We start from the raw sequence: 22630 nt of genomic DNA on the forward strand, positions 1-22630 counted from the left end.
TAAAATAAAATAAATCTTTAAAAAAATATTTTTTAAAAACCGGGGCTGGGAAATGATTCAGTAGATAAAGTGTTTGCTATATAAGAACTTAAGTTTGGATCCACAGCACCCACATAAAAGCTAGCTATGGTGGTGCATTTCTGGAACCCAAGTAGTAGGTTGGAGGCAGAAAACAGGCAGATACCATAGCAAAATGATGACCTCTAGGTTTAGTGGGTAAAAGTGCTTGCCGGACAAGCATGAGTATCTGAGTTAAATTTCCCAGCACCTACATAAAAAACCAAGCATGTAACATAGTGTTGTGGGAGGAGGGTAGAGACAGTGGATCCCAAGAACTCCCTGGCAAGACTGCACAGCCCAAAGACACTTTTTAGTGAGCAAGAGACCCATTCTGAAAGAAGCCAGAGGAAGAAGAAGGCACCCAATGTCTTTCTCTGGCGTCTGCATGTGCATGTGTACCTAGGTACCCACATGCATACACAAACACACTGTACACCAAAAACAGTAGGCAGCAATAGAGGAAGATTCCCAAAGTTGACCTCTGGCCTACATATATGCCTGCACAAATATGTGCACACATATGTATATATCACATACATGTGGAGGTGGATAAACAAAATTTAAAATAATTAAAGAAAATCTTCTTTCTTTTTTTTTTTTTTGAGACAATGTTTTCCTATGTAGCCCAGTCTGACCTTGAATGAAAGATCCTCCTTCCTCACTCTTTGAAATGAAATGCTGGGATTACAGGTGTGTGTGTCACCCTGATGACATCCAAGTCTTTGCTTTTATTATAAAAGTTTCCAGAAACAACAAAGTGGGGAGAGTAGCCTAGTGGTCATTTTCCATTTGCCCCTCAAGTGCAAGATTAATTTTTTTCACATTTGTTTCTTCAATTCTTATTTAGCCAAGATTCAAATGATAGACATCAGAAATCTTCCATTCTGAACTCTCAAACATATTCCTAAAAAATGGCATTTTTCTACTTATGCAGAATTCTGTTACTACACCAAACACAATTTAAAATAATACTAATACCCACTCTTTCATATTGCATCTTCATTTCATTCCCAAGATGGTTTTATATGAGGTTGAACAATTCATAAACCATTTTAAACATTTATTTACCTGTTAATCTACATGACATTCAATATTTACTGGAAGTCAGTTTCTTTCTTTTTTCTTCTGGTACTGAGTAAACCTAGAAACTCAAGGCTTTAGAGAAACATTCTGTACTAGGGACAGAACCTAGGGTCCCACTTATGCTAGCAAGGTGCTTTGCCAGTGAGTCTTAGCCTGAGGTTCAGCATCAACAGCAGGTTACGTCTGGAGTCACAGCACTGGATTCACCCATTTCACCGCTTAGCTGATTACACAACAACCGCCCTGCACACTGTCTTCCTCACGGGCTAACAGTGACCGTGACTGACTTCACAGAGTTGGACGAGGGTACAGAAAGCTACATTTGTCAGTCCATACGACAGAAGCTGCCACAGACTTACTCCTCACACACCGATGTCTTTCTTCTACTAGCTGTCTTCTCTGTTAGCTGCTGTAACTGACAGCATGAATAGGCAGCTTGTAGATGACAGAAATGCATTTCTCAGTTCTGAAATGTGAAAAGTCTAAGACCAAGGCCCTGGGATAGTTCAGTGTTTGGGAAGGGCTCACTTTCTGATTCATGAATGGGCATTTTTTAGCCTCACCCTGAATGGTGGAGAAGGAAAGGCAGTGTCTGGAGCTATTCATAGGGGCACAGATCCTAAACACGTAGGGCTCCTGACTTAATCCTCTCTCAGAGGCTCTTCTTCCTAAAGTCAAACAGTGGTGAACTGTGGGGGACATAAACACAAGTTGTTTTGATTATTACTGTGAATGAAATATCCTAGGCTTTAGCATTGTGTTACATGCTAGGAACAGTGGTAAAACAGGCTTCCCTAACCAGCAGTAGCAACAACAGAAGTTAATTATGAAAAGCTTACAAGAACTGGGTACTCAACAAAAACACAGACAATTGATGATCTCATTATAGCAAATCCTGAAGAAGAAAAAAACGCACAAATAAACATCACCAATGATGAAAATTAAATTAACAGGTGATAGCAACCACTGCTCTTTAATATCTCTTAATATAAATGGACTCAACTCACCCATAAAAAGGCATAGGCTAATAGACTGGTTACGAAAACAGAATCCATCCTTCTTCTACATACAATAAACACATCTCAACCTCAAAGACAGACATCATCACAGAGTAAAAGGTTGGGAAAAAATATACCAATCAAATGGACCTAAGAAACAAGTGGGTGTAGCTATCCTAGTACCTAACAAAATAGACTCCAAGCTAAAATCAGTCAAAAGAGACAAAGAAGGTCATTTCATATTAGTCACAGGAAAAACCTGTCAAGAGGAAATCTTAATACTGAACATCTGTGCCCCCAATACAAGGGCATCCTCATATGCCAAAGAAACACTTCTAAAGCTTAAATCATATATTAAACTCCACACACTAATAGTGGGAAACTTCAACACTCCCCTTTCTTCACTGCACAGGTCAATCAGACAAAATTGGAATAACCCAAAGTACCTTATCAGATTACCATGCTTTAAAACTAGAAGTCAACAGCAATATCAATTCCAGAAAACCCACAAACACATGGAAATTAAATAATGCTCACCTGAATCATCAATGGGTCAAGGAAGAAATAAAGGGGGAAATTAAAGACTTTCTAAAATCCAACGAAAATGAGCACAACATACCCAAATTTATGGGACACAATGAAAGCAGTGTTAAGAGGCAAGTTCATAGCACTCCTACATAAAGAAGCTGGAAAAATCCCACACTAGTGAATTAACAGAACATTTGAGAACTTTGGAACAAAAAGAAGCAAACTCACCTAAGAGAACTAGAGGGCAGGAAATAATCGAATCAACAAAATAGAAACAAAGAAAACAATACAAAGAATCAATGAGACAAAGAGTAGGTTCTTCAAGAAAAATCAACAAAATAGATAAACCTTTATCCAAACTAACCAAAAGGCAGAAAGAGAATATCCAAATCAACAAAATCAGAAATAAAAAGGGGGACATAACAACAGACATGGAGGAAATACAGAGGATCATCAAATCATATTTTGAAAACCTGTACTCCACAAAATTGGAAAACTTAAAGAAAATAGACAACTTTCTGGATAAATAACACTTACCAAAATTAAATCAAGACCAGATAAGCAAATTACACAGACCTGTAAGTGCTGAAGAAATAGAAACAGTCATCAAAAGTCTCCCAATCAAAAAAATCCCAGGACCAAATGGTTTCAGCTCAGAATTCTACAAAACTTTCAAAAAGGAACTAATACCAATACTCCTCAAATTGTTCCACACAATAGGAACAGAGGGAACACTGCCAAACTCTTTTTATGAGGCTACAATTACCTTGATACCCAAACCACTAAGAAAGAAAATTACACACCAATCTCACTCATGAACACTGATGCAAAAATACTCAATAAAATACTAGCAAATCGAATCCAAGAACACATCAGACCATTATCCACCATGACCAAGTCAGCGTCATCCCACAGATGCAGGAATGGTTCAACATACAAAAATTTGTCAATGTAATCCACCATATAAACAAGTTGAAAAATAAAAACCACATGATCATCTCATTAGATGCCGAAAAAGCATTTGACAAAATACAACATCCCTTCATGACAAAGGTCTTGGAAAGAGCAGGGATACAAGGAACATACCTAAACATAATAAAGGCAATATACAGCAAGCCAACAGCCAACATCAAACTAAATGGAGAGAAACTCCCAGCGATTCCACTGAAATCAGGAACAAGACAAGGTTGTCCACTCTCTACATACCTCTTCAACATAGTTCTTGAGGTCCTAGCTAGAGCAATAAGACACCAAAGGGAGATCAAGGGGATTCAAATCAGAAAAGAAGTCAAGCTCTCACTGTTTGCAGATGATATGATAGTTTACATAAGTGATCCCAAAAATTCTACCAAGGAACTTCTACAACTCATAAACACTTTCAGCAATATAGCAGGATACAAGATTAACTCAAAAAAATCTGTAGCCCTCCTGTACACAGATGATAAAAGGGCTGAGGAAGAAATCAGAGAATCATCATCCTTCACAATAGACACAAATAGCATAAACTACCTCGGAGTAACTCTAACCAAACAAGTGGAAGACTTGTATGACAACAACTTTAAATCTTTGAAGAAAGAAATTGAAGAAGATACCAGAAAGTGGAAAGACCTCCCATGCTCTTGGGTAGGCAGTATTAATATAGTAAAAATGGCAATCTTACCAAAAGCAATCTACAGATTCAATGCAATGCCCATCAAAATCCCAGCAAAATTCTTCAAAGACCTCGAAAAGAACGGCACTCAACTTCATTTGGAAAAGCAAAAATCACAGGATAGCAAAAACAATCCTGTACAATAAAAGAACTGGAGGCATCACAATCCCTGACTTCAAACTCTACTACAGTGCTACACTAGTGAAAACAGCCTGGTACTGGCATAAGAACAGACAGGAGGACCAATGGAACTGAATAGAAGACCCAGATATCAATCCACACATCTTCGAACACCTGATATTTGATAAAGAAGCAAAAAATATCAAATGGAAAAAAGAAAGCATATTTAACAAGTGGTGCTGGCATAAATGGATATCATCATGTAGAAAAATGAAAATAGACCCATATCTATCACCATGCACAAAACTCAAGTCCAAATGGATCAAAGACCTCAACATAAAGCCAGCCACACTGAACCTTATAGAAGAGAAAGTGAGAAGTACGCTTGAACGCATTGGCACAGAGAACCACTTCCTAAATATAACCCCAGCAGCGCAGACACTGAGAGAAACAATTAATAAATGGGACCTCCTGCAACTGAAAAGCTTCTGTAAGGCAAAGGACACGGTCAACAAGACACAAAGACAGTCTACATAATGGGAAAAGATCTTCATTAACCCCACACCAGACAGAGGTCTGATCTTCAAAACATATAAAGAACTCAAGAAACTGGACACCAAAAGATCACATAATCCAATAAAAAAATGGAGTACAGACCTAAACAGAGAATTCTCAACAGAGGAATCTAAAATGGCTGAAAGACACTTAAGGAAATGTTCAACCTCCTTAGTCATCAGAGAAATGCAACTCAAAACAACTCTGAGATTCCATCTTACATCTGTAAGAATGGCCAAGATCAAAACCACTGATGACAACTTATGCTGGAGAGGTTTTGGGGAAAAGGGAACACTTTTGCATTGCTGGTGGGAATGCAAGCTGGTACAACCCCTTTGGATGTCAGTGTGGTGATTTCTCAGAAAATAGGGAAACAACCCTCCTCAAGACCCAGTAATACCACTTTTGGGAATACATCCAAAGGATGCTCAATTGTGCCACAAGGACATGTGCTCAGCTATGTTTATGGCAGCTTTGTTTGTCATAGCCAGAACCTGGAAACAACCTAAATGTTCCTCGATCGAAAACTGGAAAAAAAAATGTGGTACATTTACACAATGGAGTACTACACAGCAGAAAAAAATAATGACAGCTTGAATTTTGCAGGAAAATGGATGGAACTAGAAAACATTATTTTGAGAGAGGTAACCCAGACACAGAAAGACAATTATAACATGTACTCACTCTAGGTGGTTTTTAAACATAAGGCAAAGAAAGTCAGCCTACAAACCACTCTCCCAGAGAACTTAGACAACAATATGGACACTAAGAGAGACTTACATAGATCCAATCTACATGGGAAGTAGAAGGTATAAAAAGACAAGATCTCCAGAGTAAATTGGGAGCATGGGGACCTTGGGGGAGGGTTGAAGGGGTGAGGGGAGAGGCAGGAAGGGGACCAGAGAAAAATGTAGAGCCCAATAAATATCATGGAAAAAAAAAAGATAACTGGATACTATACGATTTTTGTTTTCATGGGATTGAGGATGGAACCCAGGCTTTGCATATGCTAGGCAAGCACTAAAACATTGAGTACTCCTGGCCTATCACCCAGCCTGGGGGATGATTTGGGACATCCCTGACACATACTTTAATAAAGATAGATACCATTCCTATTTTTGTTTCACAGATATGGGAACTAAACAAAGCAGCTGTCCATTGTCACACAATAACAATGCAGCAAGAATTCAAAATCAGCTTGGTATGGTGTCATATGCCTTTAATCCCAGTCCCCAGGAAGTAGAGGCAAGGAGATCTCCATGACACTAAGGCCAACCTGGCCTACATGGTAGGTTCCAGGCTCCCCATGGCTTCATAGTGAGACAATGTCTCAAGAGAAAAAGAAAAGAACTAAGACCCAGATCTTGGTCCTATGACTGACCTCTGGGAGTTATTAGTGCTTCACTTTATTGCCTCTCATGGAATGCCTAGTTTAGTGGAGACTACCAAGTGAATAAGAACTAATAATTCACAGTATCAGATCTACTACTAAAGAAAGGAAACCAGCACCAAACTCAGGAGGAGGAAAGGGTTGGGGTTGAAGGGGCTCTTAGAAGTGACATATGAGGAGAGACGGTGAAAGAAGCCCCAGAATCTTTCAGAGGAACACAGGTATGAAAGCGAGACATTAGACACTCTAGAGTAAATAAGCATAGACAAAAATTTGTAGGCAAGAAGCAATGAAGTCGATTTCAGGATGTTCAATAAATTAAATATGGATCCAGCATAGATGTAATAAGCTGAGTGAGATGAAACCATCAGTTAATACACCACAATAATGAGTTCCTGAAAATGAGAAGAAGAGTACAGAGTTTTAAGCATTGATAGACACAAATAAATTTACTTTTAAGATCATCCTGGGAGAAAACAATTGGAGGCAGAGCATCAAGACTGGTGACTTTAATCCAGGAAAAGGGCAGCCTGGGAAAAGAGGCAAACACTAGTAAATGCCCTAGCTGATGGAGCAGAGAGGGAAGTTTTGGAGACATTGGGAAAGGGAATCCAAAGTACTTGCTGACTGAGGCACTAAGAACTCAAAGGAGGGAGGCATCTAAAAAGTCTTTATGGCTTATGTTTAAGGACTGGGCAGGATGAGACACACATTTAGAGATGGAGTGAAGGAATTCAATTTGTTCATTCTGAATCTGAGATGTTACAGGAAAGATGTCTATTCAGAAAAATATACTCAGTTGGACACAAGGGTTCAGAGATAGGGAATGAGGGTCAGATTCTGTACATACTAGATGCAGGACCTGCTGCATTAAAACTAATGTCTTTCTTTCTCTTTTCTCTCTCTCTCTCTCTCTCTCTCTCTCTCTCTCTCTCTCTCTCTCTCTCTCTCTCTCTCTCTCTCTCTTTCTTTGTGACACAGGATTTCTATGTGAAACAGTCCTGGCTGTCCTGGAACTTATTCTGTAGACCAGGCTGGTCTCAAAGTCACAGAGATCCACCTGCCTCTGCCTTCCAAATGTTAGGATTAAAGGCAAGCACCACCACTGCCCATCAAAACTAATTTTTTTAGTTAGGCAATCAGTCACTTCCAGTTCTCGTTAATTACAGGAGCCAATAATAATCTTGATATTGTAATTTTATTTTATTTTTTTTAAACTTTATTTAACTTTATTTCATGCACATTGGTATAATGATGTCAGATTCTCTTGAACTGGAGCTACAGACAGCTGCGAGCTGCCATGTGGGTGCTGGGAATTGAACCCGGGTCCTCTGGAGGAGCAGTCAGTGCTCTTAACCACTGAGCCATCTCACCAGCCCCGTAATTTTATTGTTCTAATCCAATAACCTAATAGCTTCTGCCATGAAACATGATCTGGACTCAGGTAGAGGAAGAAAAGGAAGATTCAACTGACCGTCTGACCGTGGGAACAATTCAAGTGTCAGTCATTGAAGAATAAAGATAAAACATGACCTTTTCAAATGTTGAAATTTTAGCAATGGTAAAAATAAATGAGCCATAGCTTCAGGGAACACAGATGCATTTTGGGAAAATGTTAAGTTAAAAAAAAAAAGGTAAGCCCAGGAAAACTATGGCATACCATTTCATTTTCTTTCTTTCCTTCCTTTCTTTTTTTTGATTTACTTATTATGTATATTGTTCTGTCTGCATATATGCCTGCATGCCAGAAGAGGGCGCCAGACCTCATTACAGATGGTTGTGAGCCACCATGTGGTTGTGGCGATTGAACTCAGGACCTCTGGAAGAGCAGCAGTGCTCTTAACCTCTGAGCCATCTCTCCAGCCCCAGCATACCATTTTCATAAAATTCAAAGTAAAGTTTTAAGTAATATATTACTTATGAGCTCAAACTGTTAAGATATTTAAAAAAAACAACTGAATGAGAAACACAAATTTAGGCTAGTGCCTATCTGGCAGGGTATGGGGAATTTGAAAGTAGCACATAAGTGGCTTTAACAGTATCAACAACATTGTATTTCTTAGATTGATACTAGATTTATTTCATGATTTACACTTTATATGTACATTGTTATTTTTTTATTTATTTATTTTGGTTTTTCAATGGTTTCACTGTAGCTTTGGAGCCTGTCCTGGAACTAGCTCTTGTAGACCAAAGGAAAAAAAAAAAAAAGAATAAAAAATGAAGCTGGGCACACTGGTGGCGCACATCTTTAATCCCAGCACCTGGGAGGGAGAGGTAGGTGGATCTTTGTGAGTTTGAGGCCAGCCTGAAACCTATCTTCAAAAACTAAAAGATAGAAATGCAGTTTTTTTTAAAACATGCATAAACTAGAAAAAGCATAAAATAATCATGCAATCTAAAAACTTTTGTTGGAACAATTTCTTGCAATAATATTTAAAAAGTGTATGACAGACTTCATCAAATATTCAAAGCAAGAGAAGATACTTACAAAGTCATCTCCTGAGTCAGCTCCCATAGAGGCCACAGACTCCTTGCTCACAGACCTTGGAATTCTATTCGTGCCTCCTGGCCTCTGAGCAACAGCAGTCTCTTCTGCGATTTTCTTCTTTAGTTTTGCAAACATTTTGCTGTGTGGCTATCTTGCAGAGACAACTAACTCTTGAACTTCTCAGTGAATGAAATGATGACACAGGTACCTACAAAGGTTCAGGCTTCCATTCTAGCTGCATCCCACTTAAATCCAGGCAAAAGGATTTTGGCAACACAGTATCTATAAATCAGATGAAAGAGATAGCTCCAAGTTAAACACTGGACAGATTGCACATCTCAGTTGCCAGGTTAAGTTTCAGGTTTCAAAGGTAGTTTCATAATAAACACAAACACACACACACACGAACACAATTATTAAACACTTATTTAGTGTTTTTCTCTGTAAGTCAAACAAACACACAAAAGTAAGAAGATACAAAATATGCAACTAAATTCCTGGTTTTCAATTAGATGCTTCCTCCTAGAGTGGGAAAAAAGTCACCAACTAGAAAAAACTCCCAGAAATGCAGACTACATATAATCATGAGATCCTCCCATCTGTGTGGACAAGTGTGGTTTTCTCTGTGCTTCAAAGTATGACTTCAAAGTACAATTTCTTTTCTTCCTATATGATATTTAACATGAGATTAAACAATTTTTTTCCTCTCAATGGTAAATAAAACATTACTGGTGGTGCAGGCCTTTAATCTCAGGAGAGGCAGAAAGAACTCTCTGAGTTCAAGGTCTACATAGCAAGTTCCAGGCCAGCTAGGGCTGCAAAGTGAGATCTTATTCCAAAAAGAAAACAAAGCTAATTTCTATCGTTCTGTTTCAGTATTAACTTTTAACGTCTTGTGACAGATACACTCTGCTGTAAGATGACAGAAGACTGTTTACTATTTCAGATTATTATCCATTAAGTCTATAAAATCCTTCAAAAACTTTTCCAATATCTGTAAGTCATTGAACTCACCTGTTTTATCTACTATATTTAAAACACTTTGGAGGTCAAAGTCACTGCCCTGTGTGTAAACAAAGATAAAACAGGTTGTATATTTCAATTACAAGTCCAAAACGTCCATGGAGGGCGGTACGAAAGAAAGAGGGCAGGGATGACTTAAATGGGCGAAACACATTGTTATTATTGTACAGCTGTCAGGAGGATGCCCCCAGTCCCTGTGAATAGCCTAAGTTTCACTTACAAGCAGAAAGAAATTCTCACAGCATTAGGTGTCTACATTAATTTCTTCCTAGGAGTAGTGAGCAAAATAGCGTGAATTAGTTGAAGGCTTCCAAGGCACAGTATTTCTCAGCTTATTCTCAAACACACAGTGTTTACCTGGTCAGACCTGGTAGTCTGGTCCCTGAGTCTTGACTCGCACTAACTCACTGGAGCAAAGTTCTGACAGATGCTGAAAGGTTCAGAGATGCCGGCCACCGCAATCTGGATCCCACTCCCCCTGGCTCGCTCCGGAGCCACGTCCTTGATAAGGCTGTCAACCAAGGGAGGGACCCAACCTCTGTTTAACAACAGGAAGATTGTGTCCCAGAAAGAAGGTAGCAGGGTGGCTCGACCCCCAGGACTAGGGGACCGCCTCCCCCCCACCCGACCCTGAGCACTCCAGCACCATCCCCAACCCTGGGTCGGGGTCCACCACGTCCCCGCCCGAGGCTACGGAAGGGTGGCCTACTTGCGTCCCGAAGCTCCGGTAGCTTACTTGCTGCTTTTGGGGCAGCCAACAAAGCCCCGCCTCCGCGGACTCTCGAGGGCCTGGGGAACGTCACCAGCCCCCACCTCTGCACGGCAAGCAGGGCACCAACCCGGAACCGCACATTTGCCGCGCGCCGGAAGTGGCTGCGCGTCGGCAGCGCTCTCGGCTCGCGCATGCGTCCATACGTGACTTTGTGGCGAGCCAGCTAGGTTCCTGGGCCGTTGAGCTGGAACGGCAACTGGGAGCGGGCGCTTCTACTTTGGCTGGCCGGCCACGTCAGCAAGGGCAGGACTGCGGATCGCAATCCGGCTGTCCTCGACAGCAAAGAACTTCGTTTCTAAGTGGGAGGAGTCCCGTGGCTGACGAGGCCCCAGAGCGGGCGGTACTCGAGGGCCGGTCTCTAGGCTACAGGAAACTCCTCCAAAAACTAGAGTGCACCTTGCACATTGTGACTTGGGTTTTAACTTTAGCGTCCGAGTTTCTGTCAATCATTCATTTCATACAAATGAAAGAAATTTCTAGATTCTTATTATCGTTGTTCTGCCTAAGACTTCCACAGTCCTCAATTCCAAACCAAGTATTCTACATTAGAGGACCAGTCGTGTCTGAGGCAATATCAGTCCAAGGGTTTGTTGATCCCATCTATTTTTCCACTTTTTCCCATGTCTAGTTGTAGCCACCAGGCAGGGATAAAACAAAATCAGTACTCTTAAATCTACAAAGTAGCATTATAAACGTGAATCACTAACTCAGAAAACAGCTAAAAGCACCGGAGGTATAACTCCAAACATGGCAATAACTGTCAACAATACTAAAGAAACACACAAAACTTTAAGCAAATAATGTTTATTTTTTGTATTGATGATACACTTAATATATACGAGATTCAAGATACAAAATTCATTTACAAGAGTTCACACTTGATGAATGTATACACATTCCTAGAGAATATTTACCAATGCAAAGTTCTTTATTACACTGACCACAAAACCTAAATATTCTTTATTTTTGTTATTTAACAAACATCAAAACATTTTATTTTCCATCCTCTAGTATTTAAGTGCCCTCAGTGATAGGCACTGTGTAACAGGAAAGCACATTGCAACGCCTACAGAATCTGCTCTGCAGAATCACAGTGTTTACTCTGAAATTCATGTAGTATAGGAGTGAAAGGCTCGCATCCTTCATGACAAATTACACAAGGGTCAAGCGATCAACTCAAGAAAATGTTCAAGAACTTGTCAATATATAAGGTCTCTAAAAATGTTAATTGTAACAGTCAAAAGCAGGGAATGACTGCTGGAAAGAAGCAAAAGAGAAAACCTAAGAGAATGTATGCTTTAAGCAATTTAGAAACACCAACAGACAAGATTTTTACAGCAACACAAATGTTCAAGTCAAATGATACTGACAATATAATTGTCCCTTAATATTATAGTAATAGTCTTCAAAATTTACCATTAACACATAACCTTTGTGAATCCGAACAATTTACTGTATAACAGAGCTAGCTGACTGATAGGTCTATTCTAAAGTATGAAGTCACAATACCCCAATTTTAATACAAATGAGCAAGACTGTCTCAAGGATGTAGGGATCTGTGAACAACTAGACAGACAACCGGTTAGCTTTGTTATGTGCATGACGGAGAGCATTTGGATAAGGATTGTTACATGAAAATTGTTGTGCTTCACCTCTTGAGAGCTAATAAATAGAACTCTATAATCCCTACAGTGTTACAATTCTATAACGTTTCAGTTACAGACAAGCACATTTTTAAAATAAAGTGTTTCATATTACTATAAAGTCAAGTATAGTTTCTGCTATGATTTCAACAAGTGCATTTCTGACTAACATAATGTAGACAATAGATTCACCATTATTTTTAGGGTAAAGAAGATCAAACAACTTTAAAGAAATTCTTACTTGATTAAATTAACTTCAGTGATAACTTTGAATAAAGCTAACTGACACTCAGTCTTAAATGGAAACTGCTCAGAAAATATCAAAGCTCTGTGACATTTACTAATCTTCACAGCAAAGTAAAATAAGCAATTTCTAAGTACTTCATGTGATTCAGTGACAAATGCAACTACTACTTATACTGGTGCCACAAAAAGAGGGTAACTTATCTGGGGAAATTCCTTCCCTTGTCATCTCTACTAAGAACGTGCTAGGAACTTATCTGCATTTCTTAGTATGTAAGACCTTTTTGCCTCTATTGTAAGAATCCCATAACATACAGGACTCCAGCTGAAAAAAATAAAGCTTATTAAAATGAAAAAGAAAAGTCTGAAAAACTAGTGATTATGTGGTGAAAAAAACGTTTCTATTAGACAAATACGCTGGACCAAAAAAAATAAAAAAAAGAAGTTTAAATGAAAAATATATATAATTAAAAAAATAAAATAAAAAATAAATAAAAAACCATTTCTATGTAACTACAAAAAGCCACAAAAATCAAGTTCTGAATTACTGTACTGAACCATTACTGTAATGAGAATAGAGAATTATTTAAAAAAAAAACAATTCTTCAGGAAATAGTAACAAAACGTATTATGCTATGACACTTTAATTTTTTTTTCTCTGAAGATTTTAAATATACCACTGTATACTTTTAACTTAGGAAAAAAAATCAATGAATGGTATGCAAAAGAGGATGGGAGTTAAAATATTGAAAACATACAGTGGCATTTCTTTGTGGTTTGGAAATGTTTACTGGGGAAGGAGTAACAGCATTTGACATTTTATAATGTTTATTATTTTTTGGGGGCAGGGAGTTTTGAGAGGGTTTCTCTGTGTAGCCCTGGTTGTCCTGGAACTAGGCCCCAAAAGCTACAGAGAAACTCTGTCTTGAAAAACCAAAACAAACAAAAAAGGAACATTTTAAAATTATGAAATGGTATTGTTGAATAATTAACAGTGCTTAATAAAAATGGAACTATAGCTGGGCACTGGTGGCGCATGCCTTTAATCCCAGCACTTGGGAGAAGGCAGAGGCAGGAGGATCTCTGAGTTTGAGACCAGCCTGGTCTACAAAGCGAGTTCTGGACTGTCGCACAGAGAAACCCTGTCTCAAAAAATAACAAATAACAAAAAAAATAACAACAACAAAAAAAAGAATTCTATACTAATTTTCACCTAAGAAAACAGTTACAGAATTCCAAAGAAAACACTTCTTCTATAGTATCAAATTAGTTATACTCAATACATTTATGCTTTGGCTGGGGAGATGGCTCAGAGGTTATGAACACTGGCTGTTCTTCCAGAGGTCCAGAGTTCAATTCCCAGCAACCACATGGTGGCTCACAACCATCTGTAGTGAGATCTGGTGCCCTCTTCTGGCCTGCAGGCACACATGCAGGTAGAACACTGTATACATAATAAATAAATAAAAAAATACATTGATGCTTACCTAATCACATATTCTCTTATATTACTACTTTCCTGTAGGCAGGCGTTTATCCCATCCACAGATAAATTATTCTCCATTAACTACAAAGCATGTTGAAAATTAACTTATGTGTTCAGAGAACTCAGGGAAAATGGAACTAACTATAGATTTATGTTTGAAATGCCTAGTCTGAGGATGATAAATCATCTTTTTATTTTCATTAAATTAAGTGGTCCTAGTACTCAGGAAAGACTCAGAGTTGACAACATCAGCTCACAAGCATTCAAGAGAATGTGGGGAAAAGGGTGGGTTTTCTTAGCAATTTGTATTTTATTCAACTGCAAAATTACCAGCTTTGTAACTGTTTGGGACAGAACAAGCACAACATCAACGTTACTTTCTATGCTTTACAAAAAAATATATATTTAAGTGTATGAGTGTTTTGCCTGCATATATGTCTATGCATCACAGAGGCCAGAAGAGGCTGTCAGATGCCCTAGAACTAAAGATTGTGAGCAGCCATGTGGGTACTAAGAATGAAATTTAGGTCCTGTAAGAGGCCTCTTAGCCGGGCACGGTGTGGTACATGACTTTAATCTCAGCACTCAGGAGGCAGAGGCAGGAGGAACTCTGTGAGTTCAATGCCAGTTTAGTCTATATAGTAAGCTCTAGGACAGCCAGTACTACATAGAGAGTCTGCCTCAAAAAAGCAAAACAAAATCAAACAATAAAAAACAAAAAGGTGCTCTTAACTGCTGAGCCATCTCACCAGCCCCTAGTTTCAAAAAGTTTAAATGACACATGATCTGCCACCTGCTAAAGGTTTGGTCACTTAATGAACATGAGAGCCTGTGAACATTTTTTTTAAGGATTTCTCAGAAACACATCAATGCATCTTAATATATTTTAAGAAAAAGATAACCAAGAGTATAATTGAAAAGTATTATGACTAACTAGCTGCTTTACTTTAGAATTGACCTGAATTAATTTTTAAAAAATATTTATTTGTTTATTATGTATACAGTATTCTGTCTGCAGGCCAGAAGAGGGCACCAGGCCTCATTACAGATGGTTGTGAGCCACCATGTGGTTGCTGGGAATTGAACTCAGGATCTTTGGAAGAACAGGCAATGCTTTTAACCACTGAGCCATCTCTCCAGCCCCCTTGAATTAATTTTTTAATGTAATAATAATAATAATAATAATAGAGATTTGTTTATTTGAAGAATGGAGTAGAAAGCTGTCTTGCAGTTACAGTTTACAATGTAGAAATAACTCTACTCTTCTCAGTGAATGTATAGAAGTGCGTTTAAATATCCTTTATATTCATTCATGCAAACACGTGTGAACAAAAGATACTCTGCATGATCCCCAACACTCATAATCTGGCACTGTATACATTTTCTATAATTTTACTGTCTTCAACACTATTATCCCAAGTCTTTCTGTTAGGATTTTTGAGACAGGATCTCCTGTAGCCCATGCTGCTCCTCAACTTCCTATGCAGCAGAAGCTGGCCTTGAACTTGATTTTATCTCCTTCTCCCAAGAACTGGTATTACAGATGTACCTTTGTCACACACCATGCTTAATTGAGAGCCTCTAGGCACTTCATATTAAGAAATCTACTTCTAGTGTGAAAGTATGGTCAAAATGTAGAGCAAGCAAGGTGGTGGGCAGAGGCAGGCAGCTTGGGCTACAGAGTGAGTTTCTGGACAGCCAGGGCTAGAGAGAAACCCTGCCTCACCAAACCAAACCAAACCAAACCAAACCAAACCAAACCAAACCCAAGTAAAAATGTAAAGCAAAAGTATTCCCAGTGATCTCAGCGATGAAAGTGGAGGCACTGAATTTGCTGGAAGCATTTTTTTTCAGATGAACAGACTCATCTTACCAACAAAAAAAAAAAAAAAAAAAAGAAGCCTACTTAAGCAGACACTGCTACAGACACACACACACCAACAACCCAGCTCCCCTCTGTCCAGCCCACCAAAGTTTGGCCTTATTTAGCGAATGCCTCTTCTGCCTCAGAGACACATATAGAATGAGCATACTGATGGGAAAAAAAAATTCAAAAATTAAAAATTAGCATCAGATATTGAATGGCTTAAAAGTCATTTCCTACTTCTAACAGCTCCTAAAGTCCTAATATAAACAATTTTCTACTCAGTAGTAACACTTAAATATGGGCTAAAAAAAAAAAAAGGACTAATAAAGATTAAGATCCCGCTGGTGTCTCAGTTCACAAACTTAGGTTTTCAGGTTTCTAGTAAATTTATCAATTTAAATTGAAGTTGGCAAATGAATTTAAAGCTGAGAATAGGCAGTCTTTTCTTAACATCTTCATATCCTAACTTCAGCTCCAAAGGAGCCCATCTTATCCCAACACAAGCCCCTTAAAATTGAGGCTTGTGAATGAGATCCAGCCACAACCTAATTATAGTAGCATGAACAATGCCACTCTGATGTCCTCACAGAACTAAAATAAATTCAGCCCACAATGGGTATGGGTATATAATATACACACACTGTATATAACTGCATACCAAGATATTCACAGATATATACACATATATACAAAAAGTTTGTAGAGATTGCATTTAGCATCACAAAAATATACACATGCCATTAAAAATAAGGATTTCAAATAAATAAGTTCAAAAAAGAGCCCTAAACCTAAATACTCTTTGAATTCTCCAAAAATAAACAAGAGAACAGAAATCACTCCCAAATTACCAGGAAACTCAAGGCATTCAGATTCACAGTCTTATACTCACACAGGGTGGACAGATGATTCTGGATGGGCCAAGTTTCCAGACGCTGGCATCTTAATGCATCTCTAGTCCAGAACATTCTCTGGTTATTGGGGTGATTACATGTCTCCATGGATAAGTGAGACTTTTCAACTATCTTGAAGCCTCTCTCAGACACAGACAGACTGGACTTGAAGAACGCTAGAGAAAGGTCTATAACTGACTCAGGAGTCTGACTTGGACTTCTCTCGTGACATTAATGAATTTCAGTACTATTACCCATTTAAGGGAATTCTATTGCATCTCAGAGAAGAAAAACAAAATCAAATTCCACACCCAAACCCCAAGTCAGGAAAACCTCAAGTAAGATCAAATTACACCTCAATTCCAAAACTCTGAAACATTTCAACTTTGTTAAAAAATATAAAGGGCACAATAAATTCTGTGCTTTGACAGGTTCCGAGAGCACCACTTCCTAGGAAGGAAATATTTACATACAAAGAATATACCCTGACTAAAATCAAAGAAAAATCATCTGTTTTTATAATTGATAAAAATGTGCTGGGGTGAATGATTCACTGGCATGAATATCCACTGTACCGGGAATTAAACACAGGACCTGGCAGATGCCAGGTAAGCACTCTATGATTGAGCCTCATCCTGATGGGTTTCAACAGCCAATACAGTGAGAAATCTTATTTTAATGAAGCTCTAAAATTTTCCTTCTTGTTCATTACAGAAAGAAGCCTGAGCTAGGGGAGAGGGGGCTGAGATGAGATCCTGCTTTCATAGCTCTACCACTGGATAATGAGCAGCTTCTGACACCTCAGCTTTCTCTTCTATATAAAATAGGATGGTGACTGTCCTATGTAAGAAATGTATGGAGACAAAGAAAGTCCTATTGTGCCTCACTTTGCTTTGTGTGCAACTGGTCTCTTGCACCCATCTCTTTGATGCTTTTTAGTTGGTTTACAGTGATTTGTTTGTTTGTTTGTGTTTCAAGACAGAGGTTCTCTGTGTAGTCCTGGCTGTCCTGGGACTTGCTCTGTAGACCAGGATTTTCTCAGATCTCAAAATCTGTCTTCCTCTGCTTCCTGAGTGCTGGATTAAAGGTGTGTGCCACCACTACCTGGTGTTTACAGTGATTTTTAAGAGATTGGCAATATAGGCTGAGCGGTGGTGGCACACACCTTTAATCCCAGCACTCGAGAGGCAGAGGCAGGAGGATCTCTGTGAGTTAGAGGCCAGCCTGGTCTACAGAGCGAGTGCCAGGTCAGGCTGCAAAGCTAGAGAAACCCTGCCTCAAAGAGTAAGAGATAGATTGAAAACTATCAGAGAGAGAGAGAGAGAGAGAGAGAGAGAGAGAGAGAGAGAGAGAGAGAGAGGAAACTTTACCAGAGAGAGAGATAGAGAGAAGAAACTTTATTTAAGTTTTCATAAATTCTAAGATTAAATAGGGCGATGGGGTCTGATGTAGCCCAGGCTGGTCTAGAGCTCACTCTGTCACTCTGTATAGCTAGGGTGGCCTTGAACTCCTGATGCTCTGCCTCTAAGTCTCTAAGTGCTGGGAATGGAAGCCAGGGCTGTGTGCACTCTAGGCAAGGCTCTACTACTACGCCACAATCTTTGTCTTCAAGGCAAGGATCTTTAAGTCTCCTCTGCTTGCATTCCAAGTGCCATAAAGAAAATGTGGTGCACGGCAGCTGTACAATACATGGGTTTTTTTTTAAAGCACAGATTAAAAAAAATGCTTTAAATTTCCTACTGCAGATTTGCTCTCAAAAGATTCAATTATTCTTGAGATGGACTTCTGCTATACTCTAGGTTAGCCCTGACCTTGTATTGTAATCTTTCTGCTTTAGCCTCCTGTGTACTGGGATTATAGACACACATCACCGCATCCAGTTCAAAATTTTCTAGTTTTTTTCTTTCTTTGTGAATTGTTTTCTCCTCCCTACTTAATGGAGACCAAGCTCAGAATTTCTCAGTATTTGCTAAATGCTTTGCCACTACAGCCTCCGTTCTGGTCCACTTAGATCTTTAGCCACCAGTTAGGAACTGCATTACTGTTAGTTTAAGGGCCCTTGCTATTATAATCTATATTTACATTGTGATCTCTAAGACACACATATTTCTGATCACGGAAGGTCTAATTTTTCCAGGACAGTCTCTCTAAGCAAGTCTTAAAACAGCTAAGTAGAACCTATATATATATTTTTAAAAAACCATCTTATTAAACATGATACCAAAAGGATGTTATAGTGCTAAAAACACACAAATCAACTTTTCTGGAATGGGGAGGAAATCAACATATTTGGAACCAAGGCTCCGAACTGCAGAGTCACAGACAAGAATAAGACCTTGGGTTAGTGACTGTATTCTATACAGAAGAGTGCTAAGAAGCAGACACATGAAGCTACTTGTCAAAGGGCATCATGCTAGTTACTAAACAAGCCAGGATCAGAACTCAGACTTCTTGGTTTTGAATCTAGTCGTCCTTATGTTTAACAGAAAAGGATTAAACACAGGACAGGGTCACTTTAAATGTCAGGGAACAGTAAAGTGTATGCTGTAGGTACAGCACTTAACAAAGCAACAATTTTAAAAGAAAATGAACTATCCAATATACCATAACCCTGAGTTCACGTACTCAGTGCGCTGGAGCTGAAAATGGCTACAATCTACACTCATGTGTGTTCTAGGGGAGAGGAGGGAACCAGGTTAAAACACCACATAACCATTTTCTCAGGGACACAGGAAAGATGTGCTGAAAAGAGCTACCTCATTTCTCCAGGAACTGCCAGGGTTAGACCATGAGCCTACACAGAAAATAGGGAGAAGGCCTTGTGATTCTTGCATTTCTGAGCTTAAATGCCATATAACCCAAAGAAGCCAGGATGGAAGGAATCTTCACAGCTAGTACCTTTGAGATTACGAAGGAGATGGAGGGGAAGAACACACAATAACCTTTATATTACATACCGAGTCCTATTTAAAATAATATAAAAACTTGTATATTAATATAAAATTAAGAAAACGCAAAGTTTTAATATCTTATTTCCAAATTGTCAAAGCAAAATTAAAATGAACTCATGATTGGCTTTCCTAATGCCCAGTTATCCTCAATTCACACTAATAGTATCTCTGACATAGATGCCTTGGAAACTCAAATATGAAAAGGAATTAGAAACTGTGCAGTGAGTATACCAATGAATAAATCAAGACACTATTTAAAGCCCAATATTGTCAATGAATAGTCTATGTAGAAATCCTACTGGACACAGTGCAGGATTATGAAACCAACAACTTGAGTTTTGGTTGAAATATTTAAAAGTATTTTCCTTTGTATTTCCAGCATTCACGACCATAAAGAAAATAAAATATACAAACAAATCTCATGATAATAGTATTCACATTCTAGGTAAGGTCTGTCAACCTCAAAGTTCCAATTGAAGATTTAATTTCCAGATGTAAATCAACCCTAAACAGATTCTAAAAATCTGACAACATTGATGAAATTCATCAATCTCAAGAAATCCCTTTGTACATTGTTTTCCTACCTACCAGCGTGGAGTAAAAAGAAACTACAGAAGGGCTCGGCTCTTGATTTTCAGTAGTCCATGTGGCCAGTTTCACCACTATGAACAGTTAGATATTTCTCAAATCCAGACATTTAAAGGTCCAAGTACAACTTGTGGATTGTCCTCATTATGTAAAAAAAATAAACAATTTATTCTTCTTAGGGAGGCAATAGTACCTATATGAATGTAGGATTAGATGTTGGAGGTAAGTATATAATGTCAAAACCAAAAATAAAAATTTCAAGATTGAGACTTTAAAAGACTTGAAACATTATATTTTAAAAGTTACCCTAAAAGTTTGGACTTCTTTCAGTTTGTTTTTAAAATGGTGGTTCCTAAGTTCACAAATAAAAACCGAATAACGGTCTCTCATCACATAAAAACTGCACCGTTTAAACCTGTGGAAGATGAAAAGTGTTAAACAAAAGGGTTTTAATAGTCGTCCATGGAATTCTCAAAGAAGATATTGCGAACATCCAGAATGGAGGCCAATTCTAAAATATGCTTCTGAAGGTGAGGGCTCTCCACAGTCTCATCCCTTGGTAGTTGTGGATAGGATTCTGGGTAATTCCGAGTTTCCTGGCAAATAAGGAAAGTCATGTGTCACAGTCTTATGGGAGGAAACTACCCAGTTTGACAGTATTAAGTAGTAGTTCAATGTTATTATCACTAATATATGTGTTTTTGGTGGTTTGGAACTTTTATTAACAAATAATAGGCAAATAAAAAAACTTTTAGGCAGGATTTTGCTATATCTCTAACACATGACAATGTTCAAGTCGGCTTCCTGAAAACATGATCATATGTGGTTTCTGTGCTGAGTTACTGACAAGGGACAATTTTACCCTCTCACAGCTTCATATGGGTGAGCCCAATATATCTGCACACTGAATTATTTCACAATTATTTGTTAACCTCTATGACTGACAGGACCAATACTCTATACTATCAAAAAACCATACAAATCCTGACGGATCCACACATAGAAATTTTTATTTTTTAAAAAAATCACTCATTTCATGAATAAAAAATGCTGCAGAAGAAATCAAAATGAGTGAAAAGACAAAATATAAAATAAAAACTCCTAGAAGAAAACAGAGAAAACCTTTGTAAGCTTAGAACAGATAAGATTTCTTAGGAATCTGAAGAAAAAAAGAGAATCCGATCTCCTGAACATTTCAAACCTTTGCTACCATTAAAAAACAAACAGAGGGCTGGAGAGATGGCTCAGAGGTTAAGGACACTGCCTGTTTTTCCGGAGGACCTGGGTTCAAGTCCCAGCACCCACATCACTGCTCATAACTGTTCTGTAGCCCCAGTTCCAGAGGATCTGATACCTTCACACCAATTCACATAAAATAAAGTTAAAAAAAATAAAAAAGGAGAAAGAAGTTTATAAAACAAACAAACAACAACCACAAAAACAAGCAGCAAACTCAAGCCAGCTGGCGAGCAGATGGAAAGATGTTTAGCACCATTCCTTGTGAGTAAAATGGAGATTGGAATCACCTCGTTAGAATGTAGGTCTGATGGCACCCAGTGCATCCAGGTATACAAGCAACTTTCATACTTTGAGAAAAGGTTTGGCAGTTTCTTGATGTGGGATTCCCCTCTGTATGCTGTGAATACCATTGGTGAGTAAAGAAACTGTGTTGAGTCCCTGATAGGGTAGAACGGAGCTAGGTGGGGAAAACTAAACTGAATGCTGGGAGAAAGAAGGGCGGAGTCGGAGAGAAGCCATGTATCCGGTAAGCCACAGTCACATGGTGATACACAGATTAATGGAGATGGGTTAAATTAAGATGTAAGAGTTAGTCAATAAGAAGCTAGAGCTAATGGGCCAAGCAGTGACCTAATTAATACAGTTTCTGTGTCATTAATCTGGGTCTGAGCTGCTGGGCGGCTGGGCAACAAACAGCCCCTTACAACAGTTTCTAGAAATGGAAGTCAAGCTCAAAAAGTGGGAAGGGGCAAGTGGTCCTGAAGTAGAAGACATTCTTCAAAAATAAACTCACACTGGAAGTCAAACAGCCATGAAAGAAAAACACTAGATCCTGTCAGTGGAGAGGACAAAGAGATAGGAACAGAGGCAGTGATGTCTGAGTTTCCTAATGATTATCTTTGCAGAGATTAAAAATGAAAACATACTGCATTGCCACACAAGACAAAAAGTTGCTGACCAAGCTGCTGCCTAGTGCTGAGCCAACATAAAACAAGACACTTTTATTGGGGCTCAGTGGTTAAGAACATCAACTGTTCTTCCAGAGGTCCTGA

At 38.6% G+C, this 22630-nt stretch overlaps 2 protein-coding genes across 14 annotated transcripts in view; both read right to left on the reverse strand.

Annotated features, from left to right (window-relative positions):
- Golga1 (golgin A1) overlaps positions 1–10788 on the reverse strand; it is a 53864-nt gene extending 43076 nt beyond the window's left edge. For 3 of the 11 annotated variants that reach the window (XM_085681291.2, XM_085681289.2, XM_048429108.3), the window contains exons 1-3: positions 10609–10760; positions 10257–10410; positions 8877–9158 (exon numbers count right to left, since the gene is read on the reverse strand). In XM_085681291.2, coding sequence (XP_085537417.2) covers positions 8877–9011 — 135 coding nt within the window. In that variant the 5' untranslated portion in view covers positions 9012–9158; positions 10257–10410; positions 10609–10760. Of the gene's footprint in view, positions 1–8876; positions 9159–9890; positions 9940–10119; positions 10168–10256; positions 10438–10608 lie in introns of all 11 variants that reach the window. The other 8 variants (XM_085681292.2, XM_085681290.2, XM_048429107.3 and 5 more) reach the window with 7 other exon arrangements.
- A 671-nt stretch (positions 10789–11459) lies between these two features.
- Positions 11460–22630, reverse strand: part of Scai (suppressor of cancer cell invasion) — a 128972-nt gene continuing 117801 nt past the window's right edge. For 2 of the 3 annotated variants that reach the window (XM_048429170.3, XM_048429173.3), the window contains one exon: positions 11460–20935. In XM_048429170.3, coding sequence (XP_048285127.1) covers positions 20789–20935 — 147 coding nt within the window. In that variant the 3' untranslated portion in view covers positions 11460–20788. The remainder of the gene's footprint in view (positions 20936–22630) is intronic. The other variant, XM_087899668.1, reaches the window with a different exon arrangement.

This window comes from Myodes glareolus, chromosome 21 (genome assembly GCF_982192425.1).
Source record: "Myodes glareolus chromosome 21, mMyoGla1.1, whole genome shotgun sequence".
Lineage (NCBI taxonomy): Eukaryota > Metazoa > Chordata > Mammalia > Rodentia > Cricetidae > Myodes > Myodes glareolus.